Below are 22,721 nucleotides of genomic sequence, written 5' to 3'. Positions count from 1 at the left end.
TTTGTCGCCGTCGTTCCGCCGCGAAGCTCGTGCGATTAAAACCCCGCAGCGACTTGACATTTAGTTCACCTCGAGCCCGAAATGCTGGTGTTCCACATATGTATATATTTACATCTATATTTCGAGGCTGTAGCCTTCAAAGACTAACAGAAAACACAAACTTTCTGTTCCTCGGTCGAACGGATTTGAAGCCTCCATCTGTGGCACGGCACCGACCAACCAACATTGACACAGAGGACACCGGCGAGTGCGTTCATTGGATGATGTCACATCGCGTTTTCTGCCTTCCTCCGTCAAAACACAATGTTATTTTCGACGCATCGACGCTGCACGCTGTGTGTTCGTCCAACACCGCGAGCCAAACGATGTGGATGTCAAATGTGACTTTTGTGTTTTTTTGGGTTTTTTTTGTTTTTTGTTTACTGCGAATAACATACTTGATCTAAAGAAGAAGAAGAAGAAAAAAAGGGACGGATCACACACTGTAGAGCACTTAACCCCTGCACATGTGAGTGGTGATGCTGACCTAAATTCTGGGCTGTTTTCACACAGCTGACAATAGCACAATACACATTTAAGCCCTAAATTCTTCGTGTTCCATTTGTCATTCCAGAAAATAGTTCGAATGACTCACATAAAAAATAACGCCGCCGAAATGCATATATGACATGTCTATCTCTATATATATACATATTGAGGCTGTAGCCTTCAAAGAATAACACAAAACACAAACTTCATGTCTCCCGGTGGTACGGATTTGAAACCTCCATCTGTGGCATGATGACCTAAGTTCAGTGCTGTCTTCATACAGCCGACAATAGCCCAATACACATTCAAACTACCAAAAAATGTTCCTCATGGTGCTCTGCGGATGAGCCGAACCCAAATGACCACAGGGTGCAGCAAATATTAAACCAATAGTGGGCATACAGGACCACTACTGTTTGCGATTCATTCACAACAAACCAGCTACTGACAACCCTCTAAAAGACAAAAAAGAAAAGAAAGATTCATCACCTCAAGTGACTGATGCATTAAAAGGAACGTGTCGGAAATAGCATCATCATCATCATCATTTTGCCGTTTCATTTGACCCCCTGCTATATATCATGATGCTTTAACGGCCTTCGTCGTTACTCTTTCGCAGGTGTCGTCAACCCCAGGGCAACCATGTCGGACAAGATGTCCAGTTTCCTCCACATCGGGGACATTTGCTCCCTGTATGCGGAGGGCTCCACCAGTGGATTTATCAGCACTTTAGGGTGAGTCTCTCTCGTCTTACAATGGGGTTATTCATGAAATCTTCACGACAGTGCGCAGTTTCACTTGAGAATATGTCGTCCTGGAGGATACACGACTATAACACAGTGCAAGCTGCCAAATGGACACAGCCACTTCTGTAATGATTCATAGTGAGTGGATTTGGTGCCTGTGTTTGGTCCGCAGCCGCTACTGTCAACACAAGCACCGTCCATTTTTTTTTTTGTCCACACTTTGTGGTGAATGATAAGTTGCATGATTTCGATGAAACGGGGGGGAAGTATACAGTAGATATGGGTTTTCAGTGGAGCAATGTTTGAAAACTTAGGCTGAGTTGAGTTACACAGAGATGCATCTGAAGTAATAGTTGAACCAGTGAGTGAGACAGAAGATAAGATCTTTATCAGCTCCGTATAATTTAACTGGACCGAGCTCGCTTGAGTCTCCACGTCCTCTATATGTTTAGCCTTTGTCAGTGGTGACGTCGGTGACCTAAAAGTTTTACTTTACCCACATTATGAAGCAGAACTGATTGGTTTGCGTAACTCGAATACTTTCTTGTAAGGGTTGTAAGGATAGATGGCGTCTTTTTTTGTGAATCGTGTTGAATAGGAAGAAAAGTATATTTATTGCAGTTTCCAGCTCAATACCTGTAGTAGTAGCTTTTCCTTTCCCTTATAAGCCCGTACAAGAGAACCAGATCAGGCTCGAGTGTGTCCATTCTATGGTAAGCTAGTCAAATGTCCATATCCCCTAGAGAGGAGCAGTGCCGTGAGTCACTTTGAATAACAGCGTCTGCCACACGTTAGGAACGTGCAGACTCAGGTTGTCGTGCAGTCCCTGAGAAGTGGTGGCTCCTGTTGGAGTCTTATCTTTATTTGCGCTCAGTTTGGTCTTCGGGGCCTCAAATTACGCCGGCGTCTCTTCCTGCTACATGCCGAACACCGTTCTTTAAAGCACTTGAAATCTTCCCTCCTCCCTAATTGTAGGCAGCAGGGTTCAAAGTGGGTCTCATTATGTGCAAATTGAGAACATCTGGATGTACTGTTGTCGGAGTCAGAGATAACAAAAGGCAAGGAGAAGAAGAGCGGGTGATCGCTGATGTGAATGTCCTTGTCCAGCATATCTGACAGCATATGTGATGTTAGATTACTGTAGTCCAGCGTGTCTCTCCTCCGCTGCCTTTCTATTTTCTACCCCAGGGTGTTTGTTTTTGTTCTCGCAAGGTGGAAATAAGAACAGCATCTGTGTTGTCCTCTACTCCTCCTCCTCCTTCCTCTTCTCGTTTGCAAGTGCTGCTATCTTCCACCTCTTGCCTCATGTCACTGTTCTGTTTGCTACCTTCCAGGGGCCGTGCCGAGCCCTCCTCCTTGCCACCTCTCACAAGCCATGCTCTCACAGTTCAGTGTTGTGCGTCACCCGCCATGGCAACAAAGGCTTTGAAGACTGCCAGCATGACAGAGCTCATTTGTCAAATTTCCCATCACAAATCAACCAAATTAACCCTCACGCATACACACACACACACACACACACACACACACACACACACACAGAAAGAGCTTAGATGGCATAACTATAAATAGCATTGCTGTATTAAGTGTTGCCTTTGCTGTCAGCATACTGATTGTGACCCCTGAGAGATGCTTGCAGCCACCTGGACCACTGCGAGCTCAGGGAGAGTGGCTGATGCTAAGCAGGATACAGGAGTGAAGCTGTCTCCCAGAATGCAAGAGGAGGCCTTTTTTTCTTCTTCTTGACCTTGGATAACAATGACCTCACACGCTCATTGGACCTTGGTTCCATCGGTGCGTCTGCGTGTTAAAGGAAGCGAATCTCACACTGTGCGCTTTTCTTCTGTCAACAAGACAGTTCTCCCGCGGTGTAGTGCACGCCGCATGATGAGCTATAAAAAGACGTAACTGACTGGACCGGCCACAGCATCCTAGGGAAAGTGTTGTATTTGTGCTGACCTACTATCTCATAGTATCCCCAGGGGCTTTCCCTCGAATTCCTGTGTATTAAAAAAAGTGTTTCACTGAAATACATTTAGTGTTTTTTGGGGAAAAGAAACAACAATGCAAGACATATTGGAATAGTTCTACAGCAGAGAATAATGAGGATGGAGTAGCTGTAGTTCCCCCTCTTGTTTACAAAGTACATTCTGTGATTAGTGCCCCAGGGGTCTGTTTTGTCATTTGTCATTCTCTCAGTCTTTGGTTTATAGCTTTCGTTCGTAATACGCTGCGATGTATTAATTTCCGGCAGGAATGCAGAGCAGAACCTGTTAAGATTGCACCATTCATTTGAAGCTTCAGAAAGCTACATTTGCCTTGCCTTTCTTTAATGTGGTGGTGGATCATACTCTTCAAGTGGGTTGCAGAGACATAGAGAGTTCAGGCTGCAGGATATTAGACTGACGCTTTGAACTCAGGCCTTGGAGAATATTGATCACAATCCTCCCCCTGTCTCCAGCTTGATGCTGTCAATACAATGACATTTTTCTTTATAAAGCTATCCATGTGTTATGAACGAGCTGACATTTCTGATCAAATAGGGCTGCAACTTGCAAATATTTTCATTATTGATTAATCCGTCAATTATTTCTCAATGAATCGATGAGTTGTCTTGTCCATAAAATGTCATTAAATGGTGAAAAATGTCGATCGTGTTTCCCAAAACCCCAAGATGATGTTTTGTTTTGTCCACACACCCAATATATTTAGTTTTCTTTCATAGAGGAGCAAAGAACCGAGAAAATATTCACATTTAAGAAGCTGAAATCATGGATTGTTAAATTAATAGATTATCAAAATGTTTGGCGATTAAATTAGTAGTACTCAACTGACAGCAATTAACTGTTGCAGCTCTAAAATCAAACTATTTCTATGTCCAGTTAGCCTTTCGCACAAACATTTTTCTAGACTTCCAGTCTTGTCATAGCAGGAAAAGCATACAGTATAAGGTATATTTTAATAATACTGTTAACAGTGGCTCTTTTCCATGTAATCGTCCCAGTAAACCAGGTCAGTGAGTGATCATTCACAATAACCGGACCCTCTTCTATTAGCATAGGCATTATGTTACAATGGTTATATAGTTTTTTATAGTTTAAAAAAAAATGCATTAAAAATGAAACATTTAAGAATATGTATGTAAGTTTAAAATCTATATAAGTCGCATGTGTTTTGAATAATTGACTCAACTTGATGGTGGTTGTGTCCCCAGGCTTGTGGATGACCGTTGTGTCGTACAACCAGACACGGGGGACCTCAACAACCCACCCAAGAAATTCAGAGGTAAGGCCTCAAAATCTCCTGCCTCTCTCACTCAATGATATTTATGTTTTTACAGTAGAGGTCAGGATTGTCCGGAGTTGTGGCCATTGCTGCTTATCCCAGCCAAGCATATGTTTAAGTTGTCAACTATATCTATGTAAATGATTGTTAAATGTTTTAGTGTCGCCTCATATTGGTTTCTAGTGCTGTTACATCTTTAGCCAATTAGAAGATGTTAAGGAAGTGGCTGTGTTGTGTAATAGATGCTTTGTCTTTCGAATAACTTGAATTCTTTGAGGCATTTGTAAGCAAGCTCTCTGGTGATTCATTGCTCAATGTCACGCTTTCTTGCTTTGACCAACTTCCCTCATCAAAATGTACTTTTATTCGTTTATTTGCTCAGGTCAGTAAGGGTTGATTGCCGTGATTGGCCAGTGAACCCTGTCTCAACACGCACGCCAAACCCACAAACACACCCGACCGATCAGTTAGCTGATGATATCGGCTGATATGAGCCTTTCACAGACATATCGGTATCAGTGCTTATGTGTACCGATATGAAATCTTATATTGTACAGAATAAACAATGCAGAAAAAAAATAGCATTCATGTTTACATTTTAAGGTAAAATAAATTGTTTATTTTCTCAATTCAAATTCTGTAAATTTGGTTGGATTTGTGTTTTCATTTATTTATAGTTATTGATGATAAAGTTTAAACTAAAATATCAAGCCTCAGTTAGATTTCTTTGTCATAAAGGGTTGATAACGACATCTTGAGAATCATTGACAGATTAATATATATATATATATACAGTATATCGGCCGATGTATTGAAAATCTGACACTCCATAATATCAATATTGGTCCCCAAAAACCAATATCGGTTGTTTTTCCATTCAGAAATATTCACTTAGAGGAAGTAAGGGCCTATAAAACCTATAAAGGCCTATAAAGATGTAAATATGTGCAGGTTTCTATGGAAAATTCAGACCCTGTCGTGTCATTCTACAAAAATAGACAGTCTTCTCACCAGGGGGCAACAAGTGTAGCTGAGTGGTTGCCATGAAGTCTATTTTCAAATTGGCTGCCACATCCTTTGCAAATACATTTCTCGATGGTTTTGGCAGGTCTCACAGTTGAAGCCCTCAGTTAATTAATTGAGAGTGAAATGACGCAATTGCCAGTGTCAGTTCCAACTACTTTGTTCTGTGTGTTCCTTACCAAATTGATTCAATTCAATTGACCGTATCGATGCTCTTGTGTCATCCTTGAAGGATGATAACCAGGCAGAGGATAAAGCACACACATACTCATTGACTGCAGACAACTCTATTCACTAACATCCTTTTAGCATCAACAGATTTATGAATGAATGTGCATTATTTCAAACCGTGCAACATTTCTTTCATTTTGGTCACAACCTGAATCAAATCTGTGAATGGTAAATGGACTATATTTGTTTAGAGTTTCTGTTTAGTCACATTCACCCATTCACACCCATTCATACAGCGCTTTGTATACCACGCTTTTTTTTCTGTCACATTCATACACTGTCGGAAAGAGCCATCAGAGGCAATTCAGGGTTAAGCGTCTTGCCCAAGGACACATCATCATGTGGACTGGGGGAAGATGGGTATCGAACCGCTAACCTTCAGGTTAGTTGACGGCAGACTCTACCTCGCGACAGCCGCCCCACGAATCACAATCCTCCAGCATTGGCGCTAAATAAAACTGCCAAAAATCTACTGGCTATTTGGTAGATTATTTGATAGCATCCTCTCCATCTTAGTCTGTTTATATCCGTTGTATACTTGAGAAACTAATGGACAATTTATATACAGCATGGCAAGAATAACAGAGCCTCTGAATCCACTCACTGTAGGGGTCCAAGCTTTCAGGCCTGTACCGTTATCTTGGTGTACCACTCGCCCGCTCGTGGAGAATATGAAGAGGGATCACGTCACAGTCTGATCACGTCCTGCACTGACATTGTCCTGTCACTTGACGACAAGTCGCTCTCCTGTGCAACAATAGTATTGCATTAATGCCTGAACATCACGGTCATCAAATGTGCACTGTCGACCACAATTCCCGACTGATGTCCTTCCCATAGATCTACACGTAAATGTAGTGTAGTATGCCAGGTGAGCTTTGTGAAAGAAGCTCCTGCCATCTGTGCCCCACCAATGAACCCTCCATCTAAGTCACTAAGATCTTCTCCTCTTGCCATCTTGATACAAAAAAAAAAGAGAATGGGCCTGCTCAGCAGTTTTATACCTGCCACAGAGCATGATGTTAATCGCTTGCTTGCACCGTCCAGTGCACCTGGAAGCCTCTGAATTCATTATGTTTCCCCACTCATTATTCAGACTTTTCCTTTTAATTTGTCACCCTTCTGTGTTCCGTATGCCATATACATTATGTTTTATTCAGTTTCTTGATGACAAATCCGCATAATTCAAAATCTATTCTCATTGCAACCCTGTAATGTGATACATTTGTGAAACTGTAGCATGTAGGAAGAAGCGACAGGGTGGCCGAGGGGGTGAGCAGTTCAACCAGAGGGCAGAGCACTCTGGATTGATTTATCTTGACAGTTATTTAAGTTATATCCATTTACCTCCCTCATGTAGTGTTTGTGTTTTTGTTCCTGGATCAGAATGAATGGTTTCTGTCAGGCAGAATGCCAGGAAGAGCATCAGGCCCATGACGCCAACCTGCCATTAAATCTTGACGTCTAATTACACACTCTCAACCTGGCAGCATGTACATGACACAGAGACCATGTGTAGCTCTATTGTTGGTTTGTTTCAGCTGCCCTCACCATTTAAACAAATATTTCTGGTTGCACAGGTTGTCACAGGTTGCACATGTCTCTGAAGTCGCATGTTTTATGTCAAGTGATGTTTCCGTCTGAGATTGTTTCATCAGATAAGTCAGAAAAAATTTAAGCTGTAGGTGTACTGTAGGTACACGTCATCAGCGAGTAAAGTTTACCAAAGTTTCAACTTGGCATACATGATTGATTATGAATGGTAAGAACCACAGTCTTCTTAGCATGCAGTCGGTGAAGGGTTTTCTAATTGTTCTATCTTCTACATTGTTTTTCGGACAGTGTTCATACCTGGTATTTACATCTGTCCTGAGTGATGTGCACACAAGTGGACAGCTAGTTCAGTGATTTTGAAGTGGGGTTGTGTGAGTTACTTAAGCTATGGAGATGGTGATCAGCGATGTAATTTTACGGAGTTTGGAGGAGAAGTGGAAGTAGCGAAAGTCTGAGTCCCACTGTTGCAGAGGGGGACCACCGTAAAGTTAGCACTTTTTTTTTCAAGCGTACTTCGGCTATGTATTACTGCGCCAACTCGCGCCGGTGCAGCGAATCAGCTGTTCGACTCAGAGCTACCGCGGCGAGTTACCGCAGTAATACATGACCGAAGTATGTTTGAAAAAAAAAGAGCAAACTTAAACGGCTGTCTGGCTGCAAACTGAAGCAGTGAAAAAAGACATCCTTTAGCGTACAATTGAACGGATATATTTTTTTTAGGTAACGTTTAAAAGTGTTCCGAAAAAGATGTTTTCCTGTGGTCCCCTCTGCAACAGTATAGCTCCGCCTTTCGCCACTTCCACTTCTTTTCCAAAATGACTTCGCTGATCACCATCTCCATAAGGTAACATATTAACTATGCATAAGTACCTCATACAACCCCACTTTAAAATCACTGAACTATCCCTGTAAAGGGGCAGTAAGCGATTTTGGAAACCTCTGTTGTTGTTGTTGTTGTTGTGGTTTTACTGCTCTGACCGGCTGCGAACCTGAGTCCTCTGGTATGGGAGTCCGACGCACTAACCACTAGGCCAAAACCATGGAGTTGCATCGTCACCCGCCAGCACGTCTCTTAATTTGACTTTTTTTGCGGTGCACACGGAACCGTGAAGCGAATATTCGCAGATTTTTTTACAAAACGTGTATTGCTTTGAATTGCTTACTGCCCCTTTGAAGTGCAAGTGTAGACGCATCCAGAACACATTGAATACACATTTGAGATCTGATCACATCTCATCTGGCCTCATTCTTTTAGCTGTGTAAACTCACTTATCCATGTGTCCCATCATAAACTTGTTTGTGGCTACCGCCACAATGTGAACACTGACCACCACATTTATTTTCTACTTTTCTTTCTTTCAAATGACTAAAATTTAGTTTCATTGTAAAACTTTGTGCTGTGCATTTATTCGCTGAGCTTCTCCTGGCTCCCTCTCTCCCTCCCCCTCTCTATGTCTTCTCACACACACGCACAAGTATTGACAACAGACAATATATATAGTGAGTCTGGCAAAAAACGGGCTGTCCACTGGCTGTGACCGGATCTCCCCGACAGATCATAACACCAGGTGTGAACGGGACCAATAAGCCATCTTGTGCCCTGTTGATACGATCCTTCAGTTCCAGTCACTTTGCATTAGTCGTTTCACGGCAGCTGTAGTGTTTGTCAGAAGCCGGATTGTTACTCATGGATTTTTCCTAGAACTGAGAACACTAACATGTCTGCCAGACCAAAAAGACACCGGTGATGTTCGAACAGCCCACTGCGCCCTGCTGGAGCTGGATAAATGCAATGGTCAATAGAGATTAATATTCAACAACCTTGGAGTGAGTTCATTAAAAGAAGAATTTCTTTTGTCCAGTCAAATTGGTGGTTTACCTCACAGGAGCCACAATTCAAAACAAATCGGAACAAGAGCGAAGGGGACGGTGTTACAGTGTGGTGCAAGTTAAACAACCAAAAATATTATCTCTCCATACCTTTTTGAAGTTACTGCAGTGCAGATGAGTCATATTAGGTTTTGTTCAAGGGTATGATTTTCATATCAACTCTGAACTGCTCAAACCACTACAATTATAGTGTTAACTAAAAGGAGCAGAGTGTTGAACAATACACACTAAGTAAAGATGACATCCTGGGCTGTAGCATCTCTTGAGAAAGGCACATGTTGGCTGTAATTTTCTCTTATTTGCATTACATTACATATTTAAGTCTGCATATGATATATTCCTTTAAAATTTCATCTCATAACATATTCATGCTGAAATTAAGATTAAGATTATGATTCTTTAATAAAACACAATTAAGAGTCTTTTGCAAGTTGCCTTACCACAAACAGCTGACACTTGATGCTTTTTTAACATTTGACCTCCCATCGCCCACCTCAGTTGTATTAATGTAATTGCTGTAATGATCTTTCAGATATGAACCCCTTCCCCTTAAGATGTTCACATTAGATTTGTCTCAGTTTAATTTTGCCGGCTCGTGTAGTTTTATATGAAATGTGACTTTTCTTCATGTTACATAAGGCACCGAACAGAGAACCACTTCCCCTAAATCTGTGTATATATATTTATATATATATTTATATATATATTTAATTTTTTTTGACTGTTCCAGTAATGGCAAATGCAGGACGGACATATTCTGTACCACAAGTGATGCGTTCAGATGCATTTTAACGTTTATTCATTGTGTTATATGCTGCTATTTTATCATGCTGTACCAGCCTAGCATTCCGTTGCCTCTCTGTGTCATTACTGACAAGTCATATTCAAACTTTATTTAACCAGGAAGTCCCACACTACACCGCTCCTCTGCACCCTGCACTGCCTCGAATTCGTTTCAACGCACGGGTACTCGCCTACAGTGCTGCGAATGGCCCAGCCCGTCCGCTCCACTCTGCTACTGCCAAACGGCTTGCTACTCCCTCACTGCGAGGGCCGTGCAGCCACCGCTCAACTAAATGCCGTCAGTTTTCTGTTCTGGTTCCTCAATGGTGGAACGACCTCCCCACTGACATCAGGACAGCGGAAACCCGCACAAGTAAAAAGGCCATGACAAGACATTGGCTTCAGAACAACTGCCCCACTAGAAGCCTCTTTTTTAAAATTGTAAAAAATGTGCATCTTCTAGAATAGATGACCTACTCCATACGACTTCAAAAAGAATTGGGAGAAAAACGGTGGGAAAAAGTAATTTAGCCAATGAGACACATCCTTCATAGTTACTGTATGTTAACCTATGTGATTTGTTTTTGTACAGGGTCATTTTGCCTTGACTTACTGACTCCCCCTTGACCTCAAGCACACAGCGATGTGTATGGGACAATGAGTTGGATAGGAAACCTAGAGAACTACGATACACAGAGATGAGACAGTGTACTGTAGAGGAGGCAGCATTCATATAAATAATGACTCAATAGTCTGTAACACTTAGGAACGTAGCCCGAACAAATGTTTTGCCTAACTGCTAAATTAAGGCAGGCATTGTTTTCAATAATTATTAGGATAATAAAGGTAGCCATATTTTATGGATTTAACAAGCCACTGCCTTTCCAGGTGAGCGTGCAGAGAAAATGACTCCACCTATCAGTTTCTAACTGAGCTATTCAAATGATATTCAAAGCTGTGTTTTAACGCCACGGAACAGCAGCTCTGACGGAACTACATGTGATGCTGGTGTCAAGCTACTTCACAACTGCAATAGCAACATTAGACGGAAGGCTAGAACAAATAATTAGAAATACATGATGCGCCTTAATGCATTTTTCCAAAACAAATCTATATTTGTCTCCACATTACATGGAATAGCATATTTTGTCAGAGTTTTTGTATGAGTTAGGTGACTATTCTTAAAGCCCCAGTGTGAATTCTTTAAAATTTTTCTGGCAGCTTCTGGTGGTACAGTTGTAAACAACTGAGCACCCGACACGGACACTTAATGGTGGTGCACCGCTAATTCCATTTCCGGTTTCTGGCAGCGCTGAAAATTCAACATGAACGCGACGTATTCTGGACGATTTGTGCAACCATATTCAACACAATGTAGTAAACATGGCGCCTTACACAGATGTCAGGTCCAACTCATGTAACTATATTTAACTCATTCAAATTTGACGAAAAAAACGGTTCTTTGTTGCAGGTGATTATACATATATGAACACAGTTATTGACAATATATTCAATTTCTGTCAATAAGTTCTTCTAAATATTGTAACGATTTAAGGACGTTATAAAGTCATGTTCAACTCGACCACAGACTGCAGTCTCTCCTGTCTTCAAGCCAGTGTAAGACGGAAGCAAAGTGTACCGGGAGTAAATCCTAACATCCTCGCTGAGTATTAATAGCACGCTTAAGCCATTTAAAAAGCCTGTATGGTGCTGTACTGTAGCAGAGCATGTCAGACCTCGCCTCTTTCTCCCTGATCTGAGTGGCTGACAAATAATGTCACAACTGTACAAGATACGAGCACGAAACTTTGCGATCAAAATGAAGGCCACATTAGAAGAGTGAATAAATACAGTGCGAATCAGAGGAGAAATTACCAAAAGTCACACCACAGTGATAAACTGTGCTGATGTCACAGCAGGCCAATCAATCAGCCTCTACCAACACATGCATTATTCCAAGAAAAACATAGTTACTTGTATATACATTTGTAAATATGATTTGTGATTTTATTAGGATCCCCAATAGTTGATGTCGAGCATTAGCTCCTCTTCCTGGGATTTACACAAAAGAAGAACCCCCCCCCCCTCCTAAAAGCTATAATGGTGCTCAGTAGAGAGCATACTGTACCTCCGCCAAGGCCAAACAATCCGACACATGATTGTCTAGTTTTTTTAGTAGAAATATAAATTAAAATTGGACGTAGTCTGATAACCTTAATGATTAATTTGTCATAAAACACAACAAAGAATCTGCCCTAAAAGGTAATGGGTCCTCCGCAGGCCCAGTTCCCATCACTTCACCAAGTTTGGTGGACATTTGTTTACAGTAGTAGTTTTTTCATAATCCTAAACAAACACTTATGTGTGAAAACATAACATCCTTGTTGGAGGTAAAAAAAAAAGTTAAGACACTTAAAATCAGAAAGGTATAGCTAGTAACATTCTTTCTGAAAACATATTAGCCTACTATTTGTCCATTGTATCCATAAAGACTATTCTGAAAAAAATGAATACATATATAAGAACTTTCCAACATAATACTTTATTCTTATTTTTTAACTCCTATGTACATCAATACATGTCCAGGCATTTAAAGTACAAACTCTGCTTTGTCCAGTATCACTAATTTACCACTCCCTATATAATTAACAGTCAGCACTGATCAGTGTAGAGTGACACACTCGACTGTAATTTTTTTACATCAATGAAATGTGTGTTGCTGTAACTGTATATGTATGAAGCCATTGAGTGTTAATTAATTTATTTTTCATTGTTGCACAACAGTAGATAAATAACTCAGAGCATCAGCATCAAGTTGTTATTAGGGACATTGTAGTATTTCCCTTTGTGGATCTTTGATTTTTATCTGTTTTTCGATAACTTTACAAAGCCAGAGTGGTGTTGTTATTACAGTATATTATGAAACTGTATGCATTGTGCTACTTTGAGAAATACATCAATTATCATACGCTGCTCCCTCATCATTTATTCCCCAGTCGGTGCTGTACAGTATACACCAAATACCTCTTTTTGTTCCTCATTTATTTTCTCCCTAACCCCATTTGCCCATCCTCGTCCGACCGATGTTCTCCCAGTGCCCCATTTTCCACATTGGTCCTTGGCCTCCTCTCGTCATGTCCTCCTTCTTCCTCTCTGTGCCCCTTGAGGTCTAATCCCCAGACTCTCCTGTGTTGGCTGCGTGTTCGACACAGGATGATGCCAGAATGGCTATTTTTACCGTGGTTATAGCTCCTTGGGTCCCCTGTTCCAGTTAACACATAGCTGTAGCTGTACCGCATATGTATGAAGCCATTGAATATTAATTAATTAAAGAATTTTAACCTTTTCAAATCCTGTCTGTGATTTTAGTTGCTCTAATTCTCAGCGCTAGAATGTTATGTCCCTGTTGAATCAGAGAATGTAGAGCTACACAAGACGACAAACTGTAGGTGCACATTTCATTAATTCTGGTGGATATTGTTTGTTTAAGACCGTATATTATTCAACTAATTTTCTATCTTGAAAATGTGCATGCGTGATATGAGGTGTAAGGTTTTGGTCGGGAAGTTCGGACATGCTGTGTGTAATATGTCAAAAATGTTCAACAGTGCAAAATAGCTGGACTAGTGGCTTAGTTATTAACCTTTCGTGTGGTTAGCTGTGGAGATACCAAGCTTCATATCCACAAGGTGTTGAATCAGGAGCAACTGGAGTTTCTATTTAACTATCACCTGGATGAATGAGAATCTCCAAAGATACCAAGCTTCATCTGAAGTGTCTATTATTTAGTATTAAGTATGTTTTGTCATTTATAATAACATGTTATAATATTTAAAAGCAGGAAGCAGTATTTAAAAGCCCCTCATTGCCCCAGTGCCTGGACTTGACTGGACAAAATTTGCTCTTGTCCAGTTTAGCTCCATGGCCCTGAGGGACAGCTGCCTGCTCTGTTTGTTTAAATTGTTATTACAGCCAAAAATAATCTACTGCCAGCAGAACTATATCATTTTGTACCATACACAATATTTCCACATTAGGGAAGAGGAGAAAATATACTACACAATACTTTGGCCTGAAGGTAGCGCAAGAGAAAAACCCACAGACGCTTAAAAAAAATAAAAGGATGTATCCTGTGAGAAACATGAATGTGCATAGTAAATTTAGAAGCAATATTTCCATTAGATCTTAATATTTCTTGTGTGTGTGGTGAAACTACTAAACAGGCAGATAAAGGAAGAGGTTATTAAAATATTAAGATATATGTTTTGCAATTTTATGATATGATATGAGCAAATGTCAAGCTAATCTGGCCACTTGAAAAACCAACCAAGCATCTGACCAGCAATGTAATCCATAGGGCTGTAATCCAATCAGGTCTGGCCAATTGAGGCTTGCTCAGTTGTTTTCATTTGAAAAAAATTGTTCTGCTATTCCATCTTAATAGTAAAAATAAATCACAAGCTGCATATTTCAAATGCATGGTCTGTTTTACAAACATTCTCATTTTGTGACAGTTGATATAAGGCTGGTGACATGTCAGTTCTAGTTAGAAGTCTAAGGGTTAATATGAAGTGTAAAAAGTGAAGAAAACTTTTAAAGGTGACATATGCTCATATTCAGGTTCATATTTTTAATTTGGGTTACCAGTTGAAAAGGTTGACATGCTCTAATGTTCAGAAAAGGCATCAGTGTTCTGCTGGCCCAGTCTATTGTGATTGGTCAACCGATTTCAAAATGTGCAGGAAATGTCACGCACGTCAGATTGAAGGCGGGGTTACCCCAAAAGAGTCCAACTGTGACATCAGAGTGGGAGAGCGCTCTGAACCAGTTGTTCAGAGCCAGGCTGTAGGGTTTAGCCAGCTAACAAAAAAATGACACGGTGTTCTTTTCTCACAGTTTGTGGGCCGGCAGGCACCACATATACACACATTTATGTGTACAAACACTGGAAATGGTGATTTTTGCATAATATGTCACCTTTAATGTTTTCCCAGTGAAACAATTTTGCACCAGACAGGTATCTGTGGAGATAAGCATTAATGTTATAGTGTGTAAATGTTTGGATTTTCTCTTCTTGTCTCATTTCCCCAGACTGCCTTTTCAAACTGTGTCCAATGAACAGATACTCGGCGCAGAAACAGTTCTGGAAGGCGGCGAAACCTGGAGGCAACAGCACCACCGACACAGTCCTTCTTACCAAACTCCACGTAAGACTAACATCATTCTTTCCCGAGATATCGAATATAAATGTATCCTCTAGTGCTGTGTGGAGAATTTACTAAGAAAAACTGCACTGTGGAAAGACGGCAATGCTCTGCGTGTCTCTGTGCCCTGTGCTCTGTTAGCATGCTGCCGACCTGGAGAAGAAGCAGAATGAGTCTGAAAACCGCAAACTGCTGGGAACCGTCATCCAGTATGGAAATGTCATTCAGGTGCGTTGAAGGCTATCTGGAGATAAGGGGAAACAGAGTCGTTGCAATATCCAACACCATGTATGACACTGTGTGCCCGATGATATGAACAGCAATTCAGCTATAATCGCTCAGTTTTAAATGTTTGCTTCCGCACAAAGGTTGTCAGTTGTACAGTAAAGTCTTATCTTTTTTTATGTGTGTTCTCATTGCTCAGGAATGGTTTGCACACAGGTATGAGGTCATCTGAAAGCAGGAGTGGTCATGCATTCCTGCCTTGTGCTGGTGCGCAGGGAAGACGGGACATACCATGTAGTTTCCTAGTTGCATTCCAGTTGTCATTCCAGTAACAAGTGAACATTAACTGGTTAATGCGTATAAGAAAATGTCCATGTAAAGGTAATGACATACCGTATAAGCATTATCCAGAGTGCTCAGTGAATTAATAACACCACATATATCATGTTGTAGGATTAGGTTGAGCATTTAGTTGAAGTCATCTTTGGGCCTGTAGACCTCATACATTATGATTACAGGCAGATTGGTAATATATTATTTTTATTAAATGGATAAAGCTACAGCAGAGGTCATGAGGATGCTTTTTGGATAGATTTCAAGTAATAAAGTAATTTGGAGGAGATATAAACATGCCAAAGAGATGCATATTTTCGGTTATGTGTTCCCCTGGGGTCCTGTTGTGCCACTCTGTGACATACTTCCATCTTTTCCTCGTTTTGTTCCAGCCCCTGTAACTCTTCCCACTCTCTGCATTATGCCATTAATAGCAGCAATGCGACTTGTAACTCGATTTCTTTTTTGTTCTTTTTTTTTTTGCCAACAGTTGCTGCACTTGAAAAGCAATAAATATCTGACGGTGAACAAGCGCCTACCTGCTCTGTTGGAGAAGAACGCAATGAGAGTGACTCTGGACTCAGCGGGAAACGAGGGATCCTGGTTCTACATCCAGCCCTTCTACAAGCTCCGGTCCCTTGGAGACAGTGTGGGTAGAGCGGGCTGTGGGATTTTAGTCTGTTATGCTCAGCAGGAGAAATTATGGATGTATTTTTAGACTTTTTACAGGGTTTGAAAAAATAAAGGCCTGGCATGCAGCAGGTAACTTATATGAATATGAAGCAGCCTCTCCAAACATGATTGGTTATCTACACTTTACATATCTCAGGTACAGAAAACCCCCAACAACATGTTAGCATCACCATGGTTCCCCTGCAGGTAGCTGCTGAACAGATAATATCCGTTATTGTAGTACAGTTTCATAAGAAGTTTGCGAAGATAATTAACAACACTAAGAAAATGATAAGTGTTCAATACCTATTTATTCCCCCTGCATATAATGTGTGGGATAAAGTGATCAGTATGTCCCTCCATCTATAATCATTTTGCTTCCGGTTAATCAGGTAGTGAAGTGGTGATTTTTTTTTCATATTTTGAGGTTCATGAGAGAAACATAACAACTTTAGGTATCTGTGAGCACACCAAATGATTTGCTCTTTCGAGTTTTGACCTGGCAAGGTCGTCGGAATAAAAAGGAATAAAAGATGCTGTGAAAAGATTTTCCTCCCCAAATTCCATTGTTGAATAAGCTAGAATAATTACACAGCTGGTTTATGTACAGTAACATCAGTCATGAACAATCAGCCTCCGCATGTTTCTTTGTGGTGCTGCTCAGTGTCAGGGAGAGACAGTTTCTGTATGAGCAAGTTCTTTCACACACAATACGGTCCACTACTCCACCTAGTGTTTTTCTGGAGAATTGCACAATCCAATGAATCCAGGTCTCTCATTCCTGTCGGGCCCCACTTACCTTGTGGGGAAAGGGAATATCAGTGATGAAGAATGTTGGCTGATATCTTAGTGAGTGATATACTTGTGATATGGACCTTTAAATTGATCCCTCAATCTAAGACAGTGGCTCTGTTAAGAGCAGCAGTATTCCATCAGGTTTCAAGATTTTCCATTACCCTTCACTGGATTAGTCTGTATATATAAGAGTAGGTGAATATGTGCTTTTTACATACATATATTCTATGTTCTGTTTATGTGTACTGCTCCTGCAGGTGGTGATTGGAGATAAAGTGGTCCTTAACCCTGTGAATGCTGGACAGCCTCTACATGCCAGCAGCCACCAGCTAGTTGACAACCCCGGATGCAATGAGGTACATGAACACTTGCTGCCTTATAGGGCTGCACAGTGAGAAAGACACTTGATGGGTTCCACACTTGCTTTATTAAAGTGGAATATGCAGAAGTAGTTTAAATAACCTGCTCTATTATTATTATTATAACCATTATCGTAACCTTTAACATTTACACACTTCTCTCTGTCTATCAGGTTAATTCTGTAAATTGCAACACAAGTTGGAAAGTTGTTCTCTTCATGAAATGGTGTGACAACAAGGAAACCATACTCAAAGGGGTAGGTACCCTCGTGTTTTTATGTATCATCAGGTGATAACAAGCATTTTTTTCAACAAGTACTTACATGTACTGGGATTGACTGGCTACAGAGATTCATCAGAAAACATTTCACATGTGTGTAAAAAGGTAAAACAGTGAAAACAGAGGTTGTGAAACTGACAAAAAAATCAATGGGGAGTTTGTCTTTGAATGTGTGTGTGTGTGTGTGTGTGTGTGTGTGTGTGTGGTTGCAGGGTGATGTGGTGCGGTTGTTCCACGCAGAGCAGGAGAAGTTCCTCACGTGTGACGATCACAGGAAGAAGCAGTATGTTTTTCTCAGAACCACCGGCCGGCAGTCTGCCACTTCTGCCACCAGCAGCAAAGCACTGTGGGAAGTAGAGGTTGGCACAACATGTTCTTCAGATAAGCCCAAATTTTGTGCTTTTACCAACTGTAGTTTATTTATTCTGTCTTATTTTTTGCAAATGACCCAGCCATGGACAACAGAGAGCTTAATGTTGTTTAAATTGCGTTATGCACTTCTTTTTCTGCCATCACTAGGTGGTCCACCATGACCCGTGCAGGGGAGGTGCAGGCTACTGGAACAGCCTGTTCAGGTTCAAACACTTGGCCACAGGCTGGTATTTGGCTGCTGAGATGGGTGAGGTGTGTGTCAAGTCCTTACACATGCGTACCATTCATGGGTGTAGATGTACAGCGATGTCATTTGCACAGCGCAGGGACCAAAATTAAAAAAAAAAAGGTATTTGACGAGCGCGTGTGTTCCACAGGTGAACCCAGACTTTGAGGAGGAGAGTGCCGAGCAACGGTCTTCAGTAAGTCGGCCTGGCCTCCTTCCGTCTGAGCGCTTGGCAACAACAACACCGATTTCCCCATTGCTATTGATCTAATCTGTACAATTTTGTCTTGGATCTTTGCTTTCTGGTCTAGGTGGTGGACTTTACACCCTTTAATTTCCAGGTACTGTCATATAATTTTTATTTTATAAACTGCGGCAAGCCTAGCACAGACATCTATCATTGTTATGTCTGCACATGCTGTACGCTCAATCCTGTCTTTGCTGCTTTGTTGTCTAGTTTCTCATTTCATTTGTAATAATTAATAACTCAACAGGCTTTTATTTAGCCTTCGTGTGACTCACTTTAATAGCGGTAGATAACCACAGGATGTCACCATGCCATCACATCAGCTGATGCATGTCTCACTGTGAATCACCATTAGGTGGCAGTGTTGGTTGTGTGCACTCCTGACCAGGCCCAGTAGTCTCTAGTGATAGCTGAAGCTGATCTCCCTGATTTGCACAGCTTGAGTCAGGGGTAAGAAGTGATGAGTGAAATCAGCTTCAGTCTTGCATACTCCTCTGCCTTCACCACCATTGCGGATCAGTAATGTATCCTATCAGTGGTCTCGATTCATTCGTATACCTCTCTGTTTGAAACTCTGCGCCCCCTCTCACTGCACGTGTTCTTACTCTAGCTGGATGCAGATAATGAAGCACTGCGGGGTCGTCTGCGAGCCCCTCAGGAGAAAATCATGTACACCCTGGTGCCAGTTCCCGACGGCATGGACATCTCCTCCATCTTTGAGCTGGACCCCACCACGCTGAGAGGGGGGGACTCCATGGTGCCCAGGTATAATATATATGTAAACACAACCGTGCGTATACACACACACAAGTACTGTACACCAGAATCAGACCAAACCAGAATTATTCTGGAGCTCCTGAATTCGTTACCATTCACATAATAATGAGAGAATCTGACAACTGCACATAACGGCTAATGTATGTAAAAATGCTCAAGACGGTTAAATACTCTAACTATGCGTGTATGTGCAGTATGTGCCTGAGATGGCAAGAAAGTGATAATCAAACATCAGAGCCAAAGACAATGTCAGAAATCCCTCAAGGAAAAACATGTTTCCACTCTTGCATGGAAAAATAACACCAGGGATATCGGAAAACATGGAGGGTTATGGGTAAAATGATCAATATCTTAACATCGTGTGGTCTAATCAGAAAGGCTGCAGTGATGTCAAGTCAACCACAACTGAAACAGTGGCAGCAATAAACACTTGACTCGTGTAGATTCAAAGGGGGATTTGGAACATACGTAGGTTTGGATCTTTTTTAAGTGACGAGAGTTTGTTCAGTTTTTGCAAATATGGACCAGACTTTTTGTTATGTAGCAGGATAATGGATTGTTAGGCAGTGTAAATCATTATTTTTTTTCCCCTAATTTGTATTTATGCAGACTTTGCCCTGATAATTTTCCCTAACATATGGAAAGGTGAAACGTGGAAAGTTAGGTTCTCGTTAGGTCTTGTCTAACACGTATTTGGGAAAAACTTTGCGTGTCAGTGTAAATTTCAGTGGTACAGTCGTCATGTTCAGATGGTACGAACGCATGAAACAGGAAACCATTGTAGCTAGAAGAAATGGTTAGATAATCCTGGATGCGTGTCGGAGCTAAAACCCACAAACCAGATGTTGTGTAAACAATGCATACGCTTTCGCACATCAGCCACATGATGTGTGAAAGTTTGACGCTTTCTCAGGAAACCTGCTCTTTCCTGCCAGGCCTGCTTAAAATGAGTCACAGTAGAATATAGATTTCAAACAGCAAAAAAACCTCACAGTTTCAGTTGGTATGAAAATGACATGATATTCACTGTACCCTTGGACAAATACAGCTGCCATTGTGTGTTGGCTGAGTCATGTACCTGCTGCATCTATAATAAGCCTCTTATTAGTTCCTTTATTCTTTAGCAGTATTGTGTGGGAGGAAATGCGTGGTTCTAAAATTATCATAGCGTATTTGTCCCCGTCGTAGCGCATGAGATAAGAACAGAAGCACTCCGGCTTGTGTCAAAGGCCCTATTGTGTCACGCCGTCAGGTGCGTGCCTGCGGGCTGCAGGCTGCTGCGGCCGGCACCTTCCACTCCCACCTGAAATAACCCTGTCCCTCAGACTTTAGCCAGGGGGACTAATTAATGCCTGGCAGAACCGGTACACAAAGGTAAGCCTGTTAGCTTTAGTGGGCGGTTACGTAATGCCTGCCAAGAATATGCCCATACTGATGTCAATGCTCAAGGACCTGAGAAGACTCACACACCTACTCACACAGACACACACAGACAGACACACACACACACACAGAGAATGAGGAACGTCGTTGGCTCAGACTTTACTATGCATTCAGGTTTAGTGTGTCTAGTGGATTAGAGATGACACTGTACAGGTCACTACCGGCTTATCTGCCATCATGCCACACACTTTGGCTCAGGACAGCCATTGTAAGCAGGCCCCTTCCCCACGCAGGCAATTTGTTCACATACCTCACTCACTTCTGAGTGGCACAGATAGAAAAACTGATGCGCTAACACCCAAATTTACCTCTTTGTTTAATAAACCTGGATCACAACATGATTTGCATACAATCCTGTCATCAAGACGCGTATTATCTTCTGTTTTTGCTGGCACCTCTCTCACAGATCATCATGTATATGGTGCCTTTGGAAAATGTTGGACTATGTTATGATATGCTGCCACTATCTAAATGGGATAGTGATCATGTTCTAGTTTAACCAGTTTCAAGGTTATGAACTTCCACATACACACACGTGAGCAAAGGTACATAATGACACTGGTAATGTAAAGCCTCATCATAGCACTGCTTCTACACCTGCCCCTGGCATTCTTCTTTAATTTATTACTATACTTATGCACGCGAGTATGTTCTGAATATGACACATGAGAACAAAGGCCATGGGATCGTTAAGATTAAATGGCTTTATTCCCTTGGGAACATGAATGTGTTATTTCAGCGCCTTGGCAATTGGCCCAACAATGAGATAAGCCTCCTTTAATTTGTCTTCTGATGAGCTCATCACAAACACGGGTATAAATGTTGCTAAAACAGATTTCCATGAAATCCAAAAAACAAACAAAAAAAGATATCTCACCAAAGGACAATGTAGATTCTGGGTCATGTCCTTTAGTCCAAAGTAAAAAAAAAAAAAGACACTTTGTTAGGACTACCGGATGTCGATTGAGATTTTTAAAGCGGTACGACACTTGTCCTGTGCCATGTAGCTTGATTTATAGTTTCCTCACCTCAGACTCTTTCCCCTGTCACTTGCAGGAGCTCCTACGTGAGGCTGAGACACCTGTGCACCAACACGTGGGTCCACAGCACCAACAACCCCATTGACAAAGAGGAAGAGAAACCTGTGATGTTACGGGTGAGTGGCTGAGTTCTACAGTAGGTCAAGATGTGTGGCACGGCTGAGGTTTTCTGAAAAGGTCAAATAAAAGATAAAAAACACTTGATTTTTCCAGATTGGAACATCCGGAGTCAAAGAAGACAAGGAAGCTTTCGCCATTGTCCCTGTGCCGCCGGCCGAAGTGCGTGATTTAGACTTCGCTAATGATGCAAGTAAAGTGTTGGCGTCTATTGCTGGCAAGCTGGAAAGGGGAACCATAACACAAAATGAACGGAGGTATGTGGGGAACATTTCCACAGCAGAACATTGTTAATTCTTGTGTTGCTCTGTATTTATTTTTAAATATCTAACGGAAAGAAAAACTAAATGTCACTGAAATAGCTGCTGAAGTTCTCAGGGAAACGTGTTTTATAATGTTTTACTGAGCATGTTTGTACATCTGTGCTCGTTGCAGGTTTGTGACCAAGCTCCTTGAAGATCTCGTTTTCTTTGTGGTGGACATCCCCAACAGTGGGCAGGACGTTTTGGAAATTATGGTTAACAAACCCAACAGAGAAAGACAGAAACTCATGAGAGAGCAAAATATCCTCAAACAGGTTGGACTTAAACC

At 41.4% G+C, this 22,721-nt stretch overlaps 1 protein-coding gene across 8 annotated transcripts in view; it reads left to right on the top strand.

The window, feature by feature from the left end:
- Positions 1–22,721, top strand: part of itpr1b (inositol 1,4,5-trisphosphate receptor, type 1b) — an 82,357-nt gene that overhangs the window by 315 nt on the left and 59,321 nt on the right. For all 8 annotated transcript variants that reach the window (XM_047332702.1, XM_047332701.1, XM_047332699.1 and 5 more), the window contains exons 2-16: positions 1,148–1,262; positions 4,489–4,559; positions 15,132–15,247; positions 15,386–15,472; positions 16,293–16,451; positions 17,527–17,625; positions 17,802–17,885; positions 18,121–18,267; positions 18,428–18,532; positions 18,658–18,702; positions 18,818–18,847; positions 19,364–19,518; positions 22,030–22,129; positions 22,227–22,387; positions 22,566–22,707. In XM_047332702.1, coding sequence (XP_047188658.1) covers positions 1,171–1,262; positions 4,489–4,559; positions 15,132–15,247; positions 15,386–15,472; positions 16,293–16,451; positions 17,527–17,625; positions 17,802–17,885; positions 18,121–18,267; positions 18,428–18,532; positions 18,658–18,702; positions 18,818–18,847; positions 19,364–19,518; positions 22,030–22,129; positions 22,227–22,387; positions 22,566–22,707 — 1,593 coding nt within the window. In that variant the 5' untranslated portion in view covers positions 1,148–1,170. The remainder of the gene's footprint in view (positions 1–1,147; positions 1,263–4,488; positions 4,560–15,131; positions 15,248–15,385; positions 15,473–16,292; positions 16,452–17,526; positions 17,626–17,801; positions 17,886–18,120; positions 18,268–18,427; positions 18,533–18,657; positions 18,703–18,817; positions 18,848–19,363; positions 19,519–22,029; positions 22,130–22,226; positions 22,388–22,565; positions 22,708–22,721) is intronic.

Source organism: Scophthalmus maximus, chromosome 6 (assembly GCF_022379125.1).
Source record: "Scophthalmus maximus strain ysfricsl-2021 chromosome 6, ASM2237912v1, whole genome shotgun sequence".
NCBI lineage: Eukaryota > Metazoa > Chordata > Actinopteri > Pleuronectiformes > Scophthalmidae > Scophthalmus > Scophthalmus maximus.
This window is presented reverse-complemented; position numbering and strand designations above follow the sequence as displayed.